The sequence below is a fragment of the Sorex fumeus genome, unplaced genomic scaffold (assembly GCF_029834395.1).
Source record: "Sorex fumeus unplaced genomic scaffold, SorFum_2.1 ptg000044l, whole genome shotgun sequence".
NCBI lineage: Eukaryota > Metazoa > Chordata > Mammalia > Eulipotyphla > Soricidae > Sorex > Sorex fumeus.
Window position 1 is genome coordinate 65,045,613 of NW_026606101.1, and position 18,037 is coordinate 65,063,649.

The 18,037-nt window shown below is 52.5% G+C and overlaps 1 protein-coding gene across 2 annotated transcripts in view; it reads left to right on the plus strand.

Moving 5' to 3' along the window:
• The window catches only part of EPHB1 (EPH receptor B1), a 397,511-nt gene that overhangs the window by 103,948 nt on the left and 275,526 nt on the right, over nt 1-18,037 (plus strand). For both annotated transcript variants that reach the window (XM_056121704.1, XM_056121703.1), the window contains exon 2: nt 716-780. In XM_056121704.1, the coding sequence (XP_055977679.1) occupies nt 716-780 (65 nt within the window). The remainder of the gene's footprint in view (nt 1-715; nt 781-18,037) is intronic.

An 18,037-nucleotide genomic window follows, 5' to 3' on the forward strand; every position in this document is an offset into this window, starting at 1 on the left:
GCCCATGTGACCTATTGTGGGTGTCCAGGCCAGTGGCAACACCCGAGTTCTCCTCCTGGCCAGAAGAGGCCAGCTGCCAATTGGAGCACGTGGGGAGGGGTGGGGTGGCTAGTGAGGCTGCTGCCAGTGTCAGATGAGCGACCCCAGGACAGGGGACGGGGGCGTCCAGGGCCAAGGCCATCTGCAGGACTCCCAAGTCTTGGGAGAAGATGACAAACCACCTGTGGCGGTTGGTCTTAGATGCCTGAGGGGAGTCAGACTGCTGGGGTGGAGGACAGATGGACGGACAAGCAGAGCAGGTGGAAAACAGCCCAGAAGGGAGGAAGAGGGAGGGAGGTACTTAAACCTGACCCCGGGGTCCAGCAGCACCTTGGAGCAGCCACTATGTAGGGGGGTGGGATGAGGATGAAGTTTGGGGGCACCCTGGTGCGGGTGGGGGCTGGCGTCATCTGGCAAGGCGCTGGGAGCTTCTGGGAGAGAGCAGGAGGCTGAGCTTCTGGAACCCGCGCCTGTGTCCAGCTCCGCCCAGAGCAGCAGCTTCTTGGCTGCCCTGCCCGGCTCTCAGCCTCAGTTTCCCCCGCAGGTCTGGGAAAGGAGTGTGGGGGGTATCTTCTGTGGTCACTGACGTTCCAGGTCAGGTGGCCGCGTGCACGGAGGGCTGCACTCCGCCCCGGCAAGCCCCTCGACTGAAAGGTTTTCCTCTTTCTGTTGACAGAGACTTTGATGGACACCAGGACAGCAACGGCAGAGCTGGGCTGGACGGCCAATCCCGCTTCAGGGGTGAGTGTCAGGCCAGCTGCAGAGCAGGAGGGGGAGAGCGGCCCTGGGCTCTCTGACCCAGCCTGTAGGACTGGCCGTGGCTGGCTGGGGAGGGGGCAGTGGCTCTGGAGCAGATTGGAATCGGGAGGGTTGAGGGGTGCAGGGATCCAGCCGGGATTCAGCGGAGGGCGGGGCTCTGTTCACCTGGAAGCGTCTTGAGGTGTTCCTGGCCTGGGGTGTGGGGGCGGGGGACCGCCAGGCTCAGGAATGAGATGGGATCGTCCCTGCTAGGGGGCCGGAGAGTCTTGCAGGAGACCAGGACCCCCATGAGCAGGGGGATCAGAGCCTGGAAAGAGACCCCCACGCGGTCAGAGGTGTGGCAGCTTCAAAGGCAGAGATGGTGAAGGGGGTGAGAGGAGTGAGACTGGGGTGGGGGTGGGGAAGGTTCGAGTTTGTCATGAAGCTGACCCTGGGGAGGGGACAGCATGGTCACTCCCTACGTGGGCTGAGCAGGCCACTGCGGGGCATGTGCTCCTTGTGTCTGAGTGGGGGCACATCCCCATGGTGGGAAATTCAAGTGTCTTGAGCTACCTGGGGACTTGACCCTGAAGGGTGAGGTCAGAGGCATGGGTGGGCCACCCCCCTTCCACCTCCGGCCGGCCAGGGGCTGTAATGTGGCTGGGCTGGTCTAACCATCCTTTTGCTTTTCTCACTTTTTCTTTTTTTTTTTTGGCTTTTTGGGTCACACCCGGCAATGCTCAGGGGTTACTCCTGGCTCTGCACTCAGGAATCACTCTTGGTGGTGCTTCGGGGGACCATATGGGATGCTGGGGATCAAACCCGGGTTGGCCGAGTGCAAGGCAAACACCCTACCCGCTGTGCTATTGCTCTGTCCCCTTGCTTTCTCACTTTTGGTGACCTCCAGCCCACCGCCCAGTGCTGGCCAGCACCTGACTGTCCTCGTGTGCCCCTTGTGCTGGGGGCACTGGTGTAGCCGCTACCTCACTCCTGCATCCGGCCCAGCCCACAGCTGCCTGGGGCAGGAAGCCAGGTGGAGGAGGAGCGCTCGGCCTTCCCAGGGCTGCAGTCACGCCCTTGGACAGAGTCCAAATGCTGCTGGACCGGGCTGTGGGGAAGGAGGCCCCTTCCCACGCCTACTGGGCACTTCATGTAAAGCTGATGAGGCGGCAGCTCCCCAGCTTGCCTGGGGACTAAGAACTTGCCAGCCTTACAAATTAGGTTATTGTTTGACGGCTTGTATGTTTTCACAGGGCTGGAGCAGTGATTGATGGTAAATGGTTCCCTTGAATGCTGCCCACACCACCTGTCTTCTCGAAACTTCCCATCTCCTTTCCTTTTGGGCAGCGTCCCGAGCCCGCCCAAGTTTAGGGACCCCCTGAAAGACCCCAGCTGGCCAGGCCTCTCTTGCCTGCTGCTCTTCCCCCACGGGTTGGGGGGTGAGGGGCTCCATGGTCCTGAGTGGCTTCAGAACCTGCCTGTTTACAGCGGGCAGCTGGAGGGTCAAGCTGGCTGTTAGCCTGGTCTAGAAGGAGAGGCAAGAGTGATGCCACCCAAAAGGTGGAGGGCAGGGGTGAGGGGAGGAGCTGAGTACAGTGGGTGAAAGGATTCACTGTACAGTGGGGGGTAGAAATGAAGTTTTTTAGTTTATCTGCCTTCGTGGGTGGGTGGCCACACCCTACAGTGCTTGGGGGTCTTTCCCAGTGGTGCTTGTAGGGTCGCATGGGGCTGGTTATCAAACCAGCTCATTTCAGCCATTTCCTTGGACCATCGGGATTGGTCAGATAGCACAGCAGATATAGAGGCTGAACAGTAGTGCTGTGCACCTACAAGCCACGCCATGTTTGGAACATTTCTTTAATAAAAATTGGGGAAAAGAAAACAGTTTCACCCTCAGCCCTCTGCCGTCGCCCCTCTGGCCTCATCTTAAACAGTCGCAGCTGCTTCTGTGAACACTCAAGCGACTCTCAAGACGGTGTTCCCCCTGAGGTGCCCCTGAGACACCCCATCTCCCTTGATGCTCACAGGTGTGCAATCAGCTCGTGGAGCTGTGCTGGAAGCAGCTCCGTGTCCCCTCCCCAGTACATGGGACAGGCCAGGGACCAATCCCAGACGTGGGCAGCTCAGTCATGCTCAGGGATAGCATCGCTGTGTCCCCATCTGCTCGTCCCTGCTGGGGATTGTGCCTCAGGTCTGCTTAGCATGGCTCAGCCCCTGTGCACAGGTGCCCAGGGTACATATCAAGCTGTTGGCACTGGACGGATCCAAGATGGCCACTGCCAGGCATCATCATTCTCCTCCAGAACCTGACACCCAGTATGTTACCGTAATTACCGTATTTGCTGACACCATCTGAGCTGGGCTAGTAAGTAAGTGCCCTTGTAGGGGGCAGACGGAGGAAGAGCAGCTGGCTGGGCTGGGAAGAGGTGGCATGCAGCCCTGAGCCACCTAGTGGCTATTAGTCTTGGTGAACTCCCCAGAGAGGGCACCGCAGTCTCTTCCACGCGGGCAAGATTGTCCAAAGGCAGCGCCCCTTTCGGATGTGTGGCTGCGGGGACAGGGAAGGCTTGGGGCCAGTCACCTGCACAGCCTCAGAGGGAGAATTGCTGGCTGAGGAACGATGGGGTCGGGGTTGGGGTGGAAACCCGGAAGGCAGGCAGTATAATGTGTCAGGGAGGAGGGGGATGGAGAGGCCCAATGCTGCCACGTTCCTGTCCCCCTGGGGTTGGCACAGGCTTATTGGACACTCACATAGACATGGAGGAGCAGTGCTTGTGGGGACTGGGGGCTCATTCGCCCCTAGAGGGACCTTGGGTGCCACAGCAGACATAGAGGTACTGCTGGCACATTTGGGTTTGGTGGTATCACTGTATCAGTGTCATCCCATTGTTCATTGATTTTCTCGAGCAGACGCCAGCAACGTCTCCATTCGTCCCAGCCCTGAGATTTTGGCAGCCTCTCTTTACTCATCTTTTCCAATGCTGCCGTATTGGAGGCTCTTTCAGGGTCAGGGGAATGAGACCTATTATTGTTACTTTTTTTGGCATACCGAATATGCCACGGGGAGCTTGCCAGGCTCTGCCGTGTGGGTTTGGTGGTAGAAACTGGAAATCCTTTCAGCTCCCCACCCATCTTGTCTTTGAGGTGGACTTAGAGCTGGGCTGGCCAGGAAGGTTGGAAGATCTTGAGGAGGGCGTAGAGGTTGAATTCACCATCATGTGGAGCATTGACGGGTTCTGGGCATGTGTGGAAGGTTCGAGGCAGGGTTCTGGAGCCTCGTGGCCACCTGCATCCCTGAAGAAGCTCAGTGTGTCAGCCGAGTGGGGCCTGTGTGAGAATATGGCCTGGCCACACAGGGGAGGCTGGGCTCTGCTCTCCGGGATCTACCTGGGTCCTGAGGCAAGACAGGGGTGAGGCTGAGAGGGTGATGCTGAGAAGGCCTGGGCCTCTGTGAGGTAGCAGGAAGGTATGGGAGGAGTGGGGGAGGGACCAAGTGGATCTCCCGGGAGCTAGGAGAGGGCGTCCATATCTTCTTGCAGCAGAAGGGAGGAGATGGGAGGCGCCATCGCAGAGAGGGAGCGAAGCCTCATCTGTGCTCTGCCCTCAGGAGGGCCTGAATGGGGGCTGAGGGTGAGAAGGTGTGTGCGTGCGGGCCCGGAAGCGGCGGCCGGGGCTGGCTTTGTCTGGAAGAGGCATTATGAATTCCACGGTGCCCAGCACCCCTGAGAGAAGCTCCTGGGGTGTCTCAGCTATCCCGAGACCTGCCAGAGGCAGGCGTGACGAAGACTCCCACCCACACTTGGCCCACAAGTGGCTTCCTTGATGCCTCTGGAAAGCGAGTCATAATATTGCACATTAGAAATGGAAAGTATTTATGCCCACATGGAAAAGGCTGTTCTGGAATTTAATTGCAGCTTTAATTTAAGGCCTTTTCGTTTAGCCTCGATCAGAGAGACCTCTTGGTGAGCAGAGGGAGAAAAGTCACATGTTAGCTAATTGTTATAAAGAAACCGATGGTGGTAGGGATGGGGAGAGGTGGGGTCCTGGGGACCCTCACTGCGCCCCTGGAAACCCAGTTCCTTCTCCTAGATTCTTCTGGAATGTTCCCTGACCATGACATTTCAGAACCTCTGGCCAGGGCTGAGGAGTGGATGTTGAGGGGTCCTGCTAGTCCCTGTGTGCTCTACGGCGGGCTCAGGGAGTGTGGGGGGCAGCGGGGGTCCCGAGTATTGCATGGTCCCCTCTCTGCAGGTTGATGCCCCAGTTCCCAGTTTGGGCCTCTCCACACTGAGCCTTCTGCCCCTCACCCAGCAACTGCTTGGGCTCTTTTGTTGCCGTGGTTGCAAAGTGCCCGGGCTGCAGTCAGTTGCCATCACTCTGCAGGTCTCCAGAAGGGAGCCTGGGCTGAATGACAGCTCCTAGAACCCAGGCTCCAGGTGAGGTACGTTTTCTCACAGGACAAGGACAAAGGCGCCCTCTTCCCCGGGAATAGAAACATCTACCTGCGCACAGGGAGATGCGGCCTCTGACTTCACTGCCCCATTGGCCTTTGCGCCCCTCCCTGGAGGGCTTCAGGTAACCCCCCCCCCCCAGAGAAGTCAGGCCACCCCCACCCCACCCCGCAACCCCGCCCCCCCACACCTCCCACCCACTCTTTATCTTTTTCTTCTGCTACCAAAAGGCCTGTAATTAGGAAACATTAGCAGGCTCAAAACAGCTTTCATACCTGAAACCTCCTCTGTAATTGCACTCAGCAGTGCTCTTCCCTGGCTATTAATGTCACTTTTATGAAGCAATGAGGAACAAAACACCCGGAGGCACTTAAAACATTTTTTTATATAATATGCGTCTTTTAGGAATGGAAGCTTAGAATCACTCGCCTGACAGAGACGGTGATAGACAGAGCGGGAGGAGTTGGTCCTGGCAGGCTGAGCCCTCCCCCCCGCCCCGCCCCCCTCAGGGCCAGGACCAGGCCCCGCCCCTGGGAGGTGGCAGCCTGGGGAAGGGCCAGCAGGAGGGCCGACCCCTTCTTCCTGCTACCTCCCTGAGGGCCTTCCACCACAGATCTTTTTCTTGTGGTTGTGTGAGCCTTTCGCAGGAGGTGAGCCGACTATTAGGGATGGCCGGTGTCATTGAGTAAATATTAATTCCTTCCTTCATCGGATAGGGCTATGTGAGGGGGTGGAGGACGGGTGGAGGACATGAGAGACCTGCTTCTGTGACACCCGCAGAACCTCTCTGTCAGCAGCTTTGCGTCTCTTCCGGGGGAAGTGGCTCCCAGGCGCCTCAGCAGAGCAGGAACATTTCCGGTTCACAGAGGCACCCACCTGCCTCCCTCTCTGGAGGCGGCCTTGGCCCTCACCTGCCCAGACCCACAGTCTTTCCTCTCCTGGGAAGTTTCTCTCAGAGGAGTGGCCTGAAGACAGGCCACCTGACCCCTGAGTCTCCCCACCTGAGGGGAAGAAAGGGCTCAGGCCATAACCCCAGGATTGGGCCTTGGGGCTCAGCCGGGCTCAGCTCCCCACTCAGGTTGAATTGGTGAAGGAAAGTCATCTGTTATGGGGGAGGTAACATCTCAGAAGAAAGGAGAAGCAGGGCTGAGGCCTAGGAGGGGCAGAAGGAAAGGGGCTAAAAAGTGTGGGTGTGTGATGAAAGAGGGGACCCAACGTGGATTTGGTGCTGAGCTCTGGGGACCTTCCCTGAAGGGGCACTGTGACCTCCGTTCCCCTCATGACCAGACGTCTCTGAAGAACATGGCCTAAACTCCAGGTACTTCTAGTTGTTATATCTGAGCAAAGCCTGGGTTTGGAATCTGATGTCCTGCTCTCTTTCCATCATCGTCCTCTGAATTCTTCTCAGAGTTCACTAGAACACAGGACCATAAGAGGTGGTCTACACAGCACAGAGGATTCAGTTGCGTCAGATTCCTCTGGAGATTCTAAAGCACAGTCAGTCTGAGCACAGTCAGTCTAAAGCACCCCAGTCCCCTGATTGGGGTTGCGGGGACTCTGACTTGAAGGACTTCATTTGCACAGGTGCATGGGAAGCGATGGAGGGGTCCTTCGGACGCAAGGTCAGCAGCTGGCATTTGTTGGGTGTTGGCTCCTGTGTGGAGAGCAGGAGAGGGAGGCTCCCTCTGTTATTCAGCTGGTGTCATTATATGTAAGAGTGATAACCACCATGCTGCTGTCACTGGTAATTAACTCCCAAGCAGGACTGGCCTCACCTCACTGAGCTCTCCCGAGTGGGAGGGTTCCTTCCATTTCACAGAGCAGATGCCAGAGCTCAGAACAAAGTCACGGGACAGCTCAGGCCTCTGAGTCACCTCAGTCCTGTCTGCCCACCAAGCACCCCTTGCACCTCTGCTCCGACGGAATGCTAGAAGAACCCCAGAGTTGCACAGCGAGAACCCAGAGAGCAGGATGAGGAGACGTGGTGCTTTTCGCTGCAAGGCAGAAGGACAGGGCAGAGAAAGGCCAGGGCCCAGGGAAGCTCATGTGCAGCTCTCTGGGGAGCGGGTCGGGCCGGAGGAGCAGGAGCAGGTGAGGTCGCTGGGGTGAAAGTGAGCTCCAAGAGGAGATAGAGGATGGGGGGTAGCTGGGGGTCACATGTTCTGGAGGGGAAGACCCCTGAGAGTCCTTCTTCCCTCCTTCCGTTGAGGTGCTCCCCTGTAACACCCTGTAGGGATTTCCAGTCAAGCGCAGCTTCCTGTCACACACACTTGGTCTCTGATTCTTCCCCACACTGATGGGCTTGGTCAGGGTGTCCCCAAGTGTCACCAGTGACAGAAAGACCAGGGGCCACCTTCCAACCTCTTCGTCCCACTGAGTGCTCAGAGCAGGCTGCTGATTCGGGCATAAACGTGCCGCCACAACCAGGGTCACATATGTGGTGACTGGCCATTCCGGTGGTGCATATCAGAGGACAGCAGAGCTAGTGGTCACCAGAGTTGGCCAGGTCCAAGTCTCAGGGGTCAGCAGCCCCAGGGGTGCTGGCTGTGACGCGATTTCTGGGTCATGGATGCAGGAAGCCCAAGACAAGGAGGCCAAAGAAGGGCTGAGACCCACTTCCCAGGACCATGTTCTGGCAGCTGCTGTCCCTGGGCACATGCCCTGCCCAGCAGCCCCACTGCCGCCCGCTTAAAGGACAGAGGGGCAGCGGGAGTGAGGTCTCTCGCCAGGCCGAAGCTGCTTCTCCTGCGTCGTGTGGCTGGGAATTTTCCTTCCCCCCAAGAATGGGACGGAAGCCAAGCCCGGCCCAGGCAGGCCTGCCTCCTGCTCCCCCTCGGCTGGTCCGTGTGTCCAGAAAGGCCCCGCGGGCCCAACTGCACATGCATGGGGCGGGTGGGGGGCCCCAGTGGTGCGTCTCGAGCAGAAATCCCTCCCAATGAAAAGATGGAAAATGCTGGAAGCTTCTCCCAGGATCTCTGGGTTCCTCCTCCCGAAGCCCCGACGGGCAGAGCGACACCAGCAGCTGGGGCCTGGGGCCCTCGGCTCCCGCCCCTGCCTTGTCGAACAAGGCCGTGTTGGGCAGCAGTGAGCAGCACATTCAATCGACAGCTTAAGATAATCACATGTGTGAGGCGCTGGGATAATGACAGCTGAATAACTGGCGCCGTTGCCATAGTGACCAGCCAAGCACTGGTTCCCTCCTTTTCTCTTTCTTGTTTTCTGGGCCTCCTTGATGGAGGGCTGGCTGGTGGGGTGGGGGTTGAGTTTGGGAAATGGGAAAGAGCAAGAGGGGGGAGGGGAGACCCAAGAGTCCCCTGGGCCCATTATACTCCCTTTAAATACCCCAGCTGGGGGTGTTTTAAATCTCCACAGAGACAGAGAGAAACAGTGTTTTAATCCCCAGCTCCCGGTGAATTATTTAAAGGGATCTTGTCAGGAGGATGAATTTGTCAGTGTTGCAGTGTCAACAGCCGAGGCAGCTGTCAGAGAGGATGAGGACCCCACTCCAGGCCCTGCCTGGTACCGAGGGCGCGGCTGGTGGACGGGGCAGTGGCCCGGGAGCTCTAGCGACGAGCCCCCTCCTGAGGCACAAGCCTGCAGTGTTTCTCCTGGCATGCCGTGCCATGCAGTGAGGCCGTGAGAGGCGCCAGCTAACAGAGACAGGCGGCGTCTGGGCTCTGGGCCCGGCCAGCCCGGCCCTCTGCAAATGAGGCTCTTCCATTTCTCATGGTGGGAACTGGCCTGTTGGCGGGGACATCGTCCTGGGCAGGGGTGAAGGAAAGAGCATGCCAGGGCTTCTCAGGCATTGTTTGGGGGGGGGGGGTGTACAGACCCTGCCTGAACCATGGTCCACGCCCCCAAATGCATATGTAGAGATGCACACAGGTACCTGCATGACCCATGTACAAGCATGCCCCCTCTGAAGGTGTGGCACACGAACACCACTAACCAGGCAGACCAAGGCAGAGATGGCAGGGAGGGCCACAGTGGGGAGGGTCTGGAGACAAAGCACTGGCCCCTTGGAGAAGCAGAGCATGAAACTGTGGGGGGCTGGTCTCCATAGCAGCTGACCCAAGTCTGAAGCAGGAGCCATGAGAGGCTGGGTCTCTGTGTTGGCTCACCTTCCCGGGTTCTTCAATATTTCCAAGACTGAGTGAAGATGCTGAATCATAAACATGCTCAGACTCAGAGCTGGAAAGAGAAAAGTTTATTGGAAAGTAGAAGGGAGAAGAAAAGAGACACTGTATGTGTGTGTGTGTGTGTGTGTGTGTGTGTGTGTGTGTGTGTGTGTGTTTAATAGGAAAACTCGGTCTTTGTGCTACATATCAAGTGACAAGAATTTTTACAGAAAATGCAAGGGTTATCCAGGGTGATTGGGCTAGCTTGTGGCCATTGTGGATTACCCATTTGGCTTTAGCTATAATCCCTCCTCTCTTAGTCTCCATGAGCCTGCTACAGTCTGGGGAGAGAATCCTTGGTCCCGGGGAATTGTTTAACTTCCCATTTATCAAAAAGAGCCCAGAATTTCGCAGGAGTGTTAAAAAATGTAGAATGGGGGTAGTTAAAATGGGAGTGCTCACAGCAGCGGGCCGGGGGGGGGGGGGGGAACTGAGGCTGCCTCTTTCAAGTCTAAGTACCTGTGTATCAGTCGGGGCCCAGTCCCCCTAGGGTGAGGCAGGGTGAGAAGTCTCAGTGGCAGAGAAGGAGCAGGCTGGAGGTCTCAGATACGGAGCCCATGAGTGCTCAGGGCCAGGCAGGTGACAACAGAGCTTCTTCATCCCAACCCTTTTCTTCTGTTTTTCCAAACTTGCCTTCCTTCCCAGCAAGGTGAGCTCTTCTGCTTGGAACCATTTCTCCTGGATTTCTGCATCCATATTTCCTAGAGGAATCCTTGAGGGCTCACTGGGCAGCAATCAGTGTGTTTTCCATATTTTAGTTCTTCCCCATTCTGTGTCCCTCAGCCCCATCCCCGTGTCCTTTGCCCCTGAGAGTGGGTGGCCGGTTCAATTAAGCAATGCCCCCTCTAGGTCAGTACCCAGACCCTTGGGGCCTTGCAGAGGCCTGGGGGTCCCTTCCTGCTCCCCAGCCCAGGAGGTTCATAGAGCATATTGGGAGGTGAGCTCGTGCTCAGCCCCTGGGAGCCGTTGTGTGTGTTTCTGTCTTGGTTGGTTGGTGTATTAAATGGTAGGTCCCGCTGGGCTTGTAGGAATTTATGCCCCACAGACCACATTTTACATTTTAATTAGCCCTCTAGCTTGTCTAATATCTGCTCTCCTCAGGGCTTAGCCTACAGCTTTACCCAGGAGGACCAGCTGGTCGGCAGTGGGGCCCTTCCTCGACTGGTGTGGGCCGCTGCTCTGCAGATTCTTCGGCCTCTTATGTTTTCAGGCAGCCATCTCTGAGTGGGGGATCAGGGAGTATCTCCTGACTGGGCAGTGCCAGGGGATATAGTGGCAGGATCCTACAACAGGGTCCCACAAACAACTGTTTGTGCCCCAAGATAGGCCTCTCTGAGGCACCAGTGTGGGTGAGCTGTGTCCCATTATGTCTCCTGGTGGTCTGAGCTAATGGCTCACAGGGGTGCGGGAATTGTCCAGTGGAGACAGGGGAGCCAGATGCAAGGCAACCCAGAGGAAGTCCTGGACACTTGGGTAGGACAGGGGCGGGGTGGCTGGAGAGGAGGACCCTGAGGTCTGCTGACCAAATCTATCTCAGCGAGAACCGGCAAGTTTCAAACTGATGAGTCAGCGGGCGTATCCTGAGGTTGACCTAACCAGGATGATGCCCCTGATGATGTTAATGATGCAGGTAATTGGCGCCTAGTGAGGGGAAGTCATGGGCAGGCACACCTAGATGAGTTCCTTGTAAGATCCTTCCATCCTCAGGATGCATTGCCTGGTAAATAGCCTTTGGCCCATGAAGCGGAAGCTCAGGAAAATGTCTTTGGTTGTAAGCTGAGGTTGACAGAGTGGGGTCCACCTGGCCCTGGAGACATCAAGGAGCAGACCAGGTCTCATGGCAAACCTGCAGAAGCAGACTCTTGTGCATTGGCAGCCAGGTCTTCCAGATGTCTGGCTAGTGCTAGCGACACTTATCCCGCAGAGCGTCTTCTTATTTCCTGAGCCTGGACAGCTCCTCTAGTGACCTCAGGTGCCCACTCACCTCTGCTCTGAAGAATACCTTCCCTATGTGCCTGTCACAGAGGCAGGGTGGGAAGGGGTGGGGGTGGTGGGAGGGACACTGAGAACATTGGTGGTAGAGAATGGGAACTGGTGGAGGGATGAGTACTCGAACATTGTATGGCTGAAATGTAATCACAAAAGTTTTTAAGTCTGTAAAAAAAAAAATAAAGAAAATAAAAAGAGCATCTTCCCCGACAATCCCATTGCCCGCTGTCACTCCCTCCAGAATCTATCAATATCCCATTTTTGTGATGCCCTTATTTGCTTGTCCAGCCTCTGGTTCTCTGGATTGGAATATAAAACCCACAGCGGCAAGGCAGGGACTTGGTTTCACGTTTACTACTCTGTCACCAACACTGCTTGGATATGTAATAGGTGCTTAATTTCATTCATTTCAAAATTAATTTTCTTCATTTCAAAAAACTGAGCTGAGTGAGGGTGGAAATAACTCAGAATAGCAGGGATCTTGTGAGTCTGAGAGAAACCAAAAGGCCTATTTCAATGGTTTCTGTCCTTATCTAAAAGTGTCCAGCAGAAGGTCTGAGACATGCGTTGTCTATCTCAGCTGTTTGGATGCACCAATGTGGTGGCCACTGGGCACTGGGGTTGATGAGGGTTTGCCAGGGACCATGCAGCAGTCCAGGATGCACCAGCACCAGCCACCACAGTCTTTTTAGAACTCCATGCTGGGAACTGGCTTTTAAATTCCTTTGCCAGGGCCAGAGAGGTGGTACAGCAGGTAGGGTGCTTGCCTTGCATGCAGCTGCCCCAGGTTTGATGCCCACCTGATCTCAAACCCACCAGATGTGATCCCTGAACACAGAACCAGGAGTCAGCCTGAGTACCAGAGGATGTGGCCCAAAAACCAAAACCAAAATTGAATCCAAACAAGAAATTCTTTGCTGGTTTCTGATATTGGAATCTACTCTTGGAAATTAAAGAATGTATAAGAATATTTAGTTTGTTCTGGTAATGTAGATAGAACAATAGATGGAGTTCATGGAAGCAGTTTTGAAGGGACACACACACACACAGCCCAGACTGCAGATTGTCCATCGCATTGTCACAGGTCAGTGGGCACTTGCAGCCACTCTGCTGACTCTCAGCAAAGGTGCATCTCACCAGCCTAGATCTTGGAAGAACCCAGAGATGTCTCTCTCATACATCAAATTCATGATCTGAAAGCCTGAGCAAGTACTTTATAAAGGATGTCATTGTTTTCTTTAATATGCTTATCTCAAGGACAAGTGGCCCTTTGGCATCAATAATAATGCCTTTTTGGACACTGTTAATTATTCTGCTGGTTGGGAAAAACTTCTTAGTCTTCCTCTCCTGGGGACTTGAGGCACCTGCAATAAGTCCCCAAGTGAAGGATCAGGATTCAGGGAGGCAGAGAAGTCAAGGAACAGACAGGCCTTGCCCATTACCCCAGCATTCAGTACCCAGAAAGATTTGGCACTGGCATAATGAAAGGTCCCACCCAGTTTGGGCAAATCCACCAACAGGAGATGGATTTGTACTTTACAGGGACAGGGGTATTAAGGGTATGAGAAACCAGTGGGGAACGGGGAGGACTGGGGCTAGGAGGTGCAGGATGAGAGGCAGAAGAGAGGGAGATGGGGATAGCAGGGTTTGGAGCATTTTCTCAAAGTGTGGCTCCAGTGCGGGGCCATTTGTGCAGAGGGAGAGCTCAGCTGGACCATAGAAATTAAGGTGGCTAACAAAAAGAAAGAAAGAAAGAAAGAAAGAAAGAAAGAAAGAAAGAAAGAAAGAAAGAAAGAAAGAATTAAGGTGGTGAGTGACGGGTCTGTCCTATTAGTAGCTAGATGAACAAGCCTGGGGGCGGGGGGTGAGGAAGGACAGTAATATTGCCCCACGTATGTGGCTGAGATCATAAACGAAAAAAAAAATTCAAGAAGGATGTGAGGGCAGAGCCGAGAAGCCTGTGGATTTCACTGATCACAGACATTACTGAGTGAAAATGCAGTTGTGTAATTTGCAAGGCTAAATGCATGGAATTATTGCATATGTTGAAATGAACCAGTAAATTAGTCAAAACATAATTCCCTGTCCTCAAGGAGCTCACAGCCCGGTAGGGAAAAACCAAACTCACACACATGATGCAATGAATGAAGAATTCTTAACACTGGCTTATCAAATGTCAAATTGTGTGGAATAAGCTCAATCATGCTTTTAAGCTTTTAGAAAAGTACGAGCTGAGTGTAGGATGGAAAAGCATCTTGGAGGAACTTAGACTGAGTCCCAACAAAAGATGACGCCTGGAAGAGAAGTCTGCAGGGCCACCCCAGCTGCAACTACTGAATGTCTCAATGTGCTCCTTTGTCAACAGAAGCTCTTGGACAGCACAATCCTAGTGGCTTCCAGCCAGAAGCCGTTCTGCATGTGTGTCTTAGAGGAATTATGATGGGATGAGAGATCTCGGGGATGATTGGAATATCAGCGACAATATCAAGGGACAGAAGGGGGCACTGACTTAGTCCAGGTGCCAGAGACTTGGTCCTGACTTGGCCCTTGCTCTCTCCTGCCTGATCTGTTGTCACTGATTCCTATTCTGGAAGCCACCAGGGTGCTAATCCAGGCATGAGGCCATGACAGCCTTGGCACACGGCCATGGGAATAGAAGAGGAAGAGCAGAAGGGAAGAACTCTGATTCGGAATAAATGGTGCATTCTGATAACAATGTGGTGTGTGGGCACTGAGGTGGGTTTGTACCATGATACCTTCCTGACTCAAGGCTAGAAAATCAAGACAATTTAAAAAAAATTTTTAATGAATCACTGTGAGTTACAATTACAGACTTAAAAGCTTTTGTGATTACGTTTCAGTCATACAATGATGGAGTATCCATCCCTTTACCAGTGCCCATTCTCCACCACCAATGTTCCCAGTATCCCTCCCACCACCCCCATCCCATCCCCCCACACCTCTGTGGCAGGCGCATTCCCTTTTACTCTCTCTCCTTTTGCAATACAGGTATTAAGTGGCAATAATGTTCGATCTATAGCCTACTTTCAGCACACATCTCCCATCCTGAATGAGCCCTCCAAGCATCTTTACTTGCTGGTCCCTTCTCAATCTCAGCTGCCTTTTCCCCCAGCATGTGAGGCCAGCTTCCAAGCCCTGGAGGAATCCTCAATCAAGTGTATTTTGAATGAAGCCCTAATCCCAAGTCTCTGATTCTATCTTTTTACACAGACCCCTTCCCAGAACTGATTGTTGGCATCATTGTAGCCACACTTCCTTGGCCTCCTCATCCCTCTCAGGAAGCCACAATTTAGCCATCACTTGTTAATCTACAAACCAACTGACTGAGCAGACGCTGATCCCTTGGGACATTAGATAGAGAGGCCAGAAGGACATTCTTGACTCAGGGAATAGAACAAGCAGAATCATGAACCGGTGCTGGGCAAAAGACACCAAACCAAGCATGGTTGGCATGTTGAGGCGCAGACTGAATCAGATAATAAAGATATTTTAATTGAAACAGTTTTTCTATTTAAAAATTTTATGGAAAAGGTTATATGAGATATTACCTATGCGTCATGAAATTTGTTTGAATATACAATGGAATGTTAATATCATGCATGCCTGGGTATTCATGCCATCATCCCATTTCCATCACTCCCCAGAAAGACTCATCATGCTTTTTTGCAGTCAGTCACTCCCATTTTCTTCTATGCCCTAGGAAAATATTTTTCTGTCTATGGATTTGCTGAAAATATCATGCTTATGGAATTGTAAAAAGCATGAGGTTTTAGAACTTCATCTGTGCTGTTTCATGTTCCACTATGACATTGCTTTTTATTTCCAAAGAGATTTCACTAAGGGACATGCCATCTTGGTTTCTGTGTTCACTAGCCCAAGGGCTATTACACGGGGCTTAGGGCCGTATTAGAGAACAGCCAAAAAACTTCAAGAGGGAAATAACTACAGGCTTGCCTAGAGTACCTCGGAGCCTTACGCCACAAGTAAATGTGTACAGGAAATTCTTGGACCTCATTTTCTTTAATTAGTTTATTTTGGACTCCGAGGCCCTACTGTTTGATCCCAATCTCAATTAATGACTCTTTTCACCCTGGCGGTGCCAAGTACCCAGCAGTCGCACTCAGCATAGCACCGAGGCATCCTCCTCATTGCCCCATGATCTGTGGAAGCTTCATCCATGCCCAGGTGCCCGGGTGTGTATGAAGCACTCATTGGAGCTGGCCTCAGCTGGTAATAATGGTCATGTGCAATTCCAGAAATAAAAGCACACCTGATACTTGATCCTGGAAGTGGTATTGCTGGACTGAGTGGTGGGGGGGGGGGGAGGGCTGCAGGTGTGATTTTGATATGATTTTGTAGAGGTTACCAATCAGAGTGCTTTTCTGTCACTGTTTCCAACGCAAAAGACAAAAAGACAAATGTGTTATCAGATTTTTGTCCTGAAAGTCACTTCCAAAATCACCAAATCCACCAAATCACAACATGGCTGATTGACAGTTGGGTTATAATGAAAGAAGTTCAGTATCTTTCTATATGTTTAAGAGCCTGTTTATTTTCTCTGGGGGTTCTACCTGGCAGTGCAGGGGAGGGGTGAAGCTGGGCGGAGGGGATGCCATGTCAGAGATGGAACCTCAAAAGGCATGTGCTCCCTGGGTCTCTATTTTTTTTTTTGTGGGGGGGAAGGGGTGGAGAATACACCTGGCAGGGCTTGGGGAACTGTCCCCAGCTTTTTGCTTAGGGGTTGTTTCTGGTGGTTCTGGTGCTTGGGGGTCCATGAAATACTTGAAATATTTGCGATCCAACCCTGATCTCTTGCATGCCCTCCAGCCCTCTTAGATATCTCCCTGGCCTATTAATTTTTTTCATAGTGAATAATTTGTTGATGTTCCTTGACTATTTTCCTTTTTTTTAAATTACCAGTGTGTAGATTTTCTTTATGTATTAGGAAAATTAACAGTTTTTTTGTGGCAAGTTGCAGTTTTAATTTTTACCTTTTTTTTTTCTTTTTGGATCACACCCAGCAACGCTCAGGGGTTATTCCTGGCTCTGCACTCAGGAATTACTCCTGGCGGTGCTTGGGGGACCATATGGGATGCTGGGAATCGAACCTGGGTCGGACACGTGCAAGGCAAACGCCCTACCCGCTGTGCTATTGCACCAGCCCCTAATTTTCATCTTTTAAAAATGTTTACACATAGATGTTTCTGTTGTGCCAATATAAAGAAAACAAAACAAAACAAAAAAATGCTTAGAGGTGAGCTTATCAATCTATTCATTTATAGGTTTGCGTTTCATGTCATGATTAGTATATGCAAATTGACCCTATGGTTTCTTTTGTATTTTCATTTCTGACTCTAAGTCTTTGATTCAAGGAAAATTTGTCCTGCTATAAAGTACGAGAGGCAGCATTTTATTTGTTTTCAGGTGGCTGCCCTGTTATCACAACAATTTTAAAAATTGTTTTTAATTTTTTAAATTTTTCACCTTTTCCTGCTGATTTGACTTGTAGCCAACATTTTAAATGTTAAAAAAAAAACTACTAATCTGACTTTTTGTAAAAACAGGGCCCCACATCAAGCTATACTGGGGGCTTTACTGCTGGTGATCTTCATCTTGATGGTGTAATGCTTGGGGTCCAACAGGACCACACATTGGGGCATAGGGAGTTATGGGGATAAGACTTGGACATTGCACCCACTCTCTTTCTGATTCTGGTATGACTTTCAACGCCCTCTTCAGTTACCTTGACAAGCATAGATTTGGATGGTGTTCTGTTCTCCAGATTCTTACCAGGACACAATATTTTATCTTTGTCATAGTTTGCCAATCTGATAAGCAAATCATGGTGTTTCTACTTTAATGGGAGGAGATAATTACAGAAAGGAATGCAGGAGGTAATGTGACAAATACCCGGAAGTGGGGGCTGAGTATCTAGAGCTTGACCAGTTTGTGTTGGGCTGGCAATGAGGGCGTGTAGCTGCCTTGGGTTGGCATAGGCCTGGGGTAAATTTCCTCAGGGGAAATTGGCCATCTCTGGGATAATGGTCCAAGCTTGGTATGATTCTCCCTTTGTGAGGATCCCAGAAACTGTTCCTTGAACGCAGGGTGGTTCACCTTTTTTTTTTGGTCTGGGCAGATGATGCCAAAGAGTGTTTAACCCTTGGCCACGTCAAACTATGTCTACCAGAACTTGGCTCAGAAAGAACCTATAGGTTCTACCTGCAAACATCATTCTGGCCTCCATTGCTTTGGCCCAACACATTATCATCTCTTGTCTGGACCAGTCCATCACCACAGATCAGAACCATGCAAACCTGCTGCCTGGCCCATCAGAGACATCTCTTTGAGACCAGCCCTGATCACCTGTATTTTCCTCCCAACAGCTCATCCATAGCAGGTTTAGTTCAGGTTTATTTATTGGCACTAGCATGTCCTCAGTCTTATCCCTCCCACTCCTGGTTAAGATTCTCCTGTCTCCCAAGCTTCATTCCTCAATTTCCCTTTCTCCCCATAGGGCCTTTGTACCTGCAGCCCGAAGTTCTACCCCTTCTAGCCCTCTATGGCTCCCTCAGACTCACACTTCTTCTGGGTAACTTCTATCCATCCGTCCCCTCCCTGGGT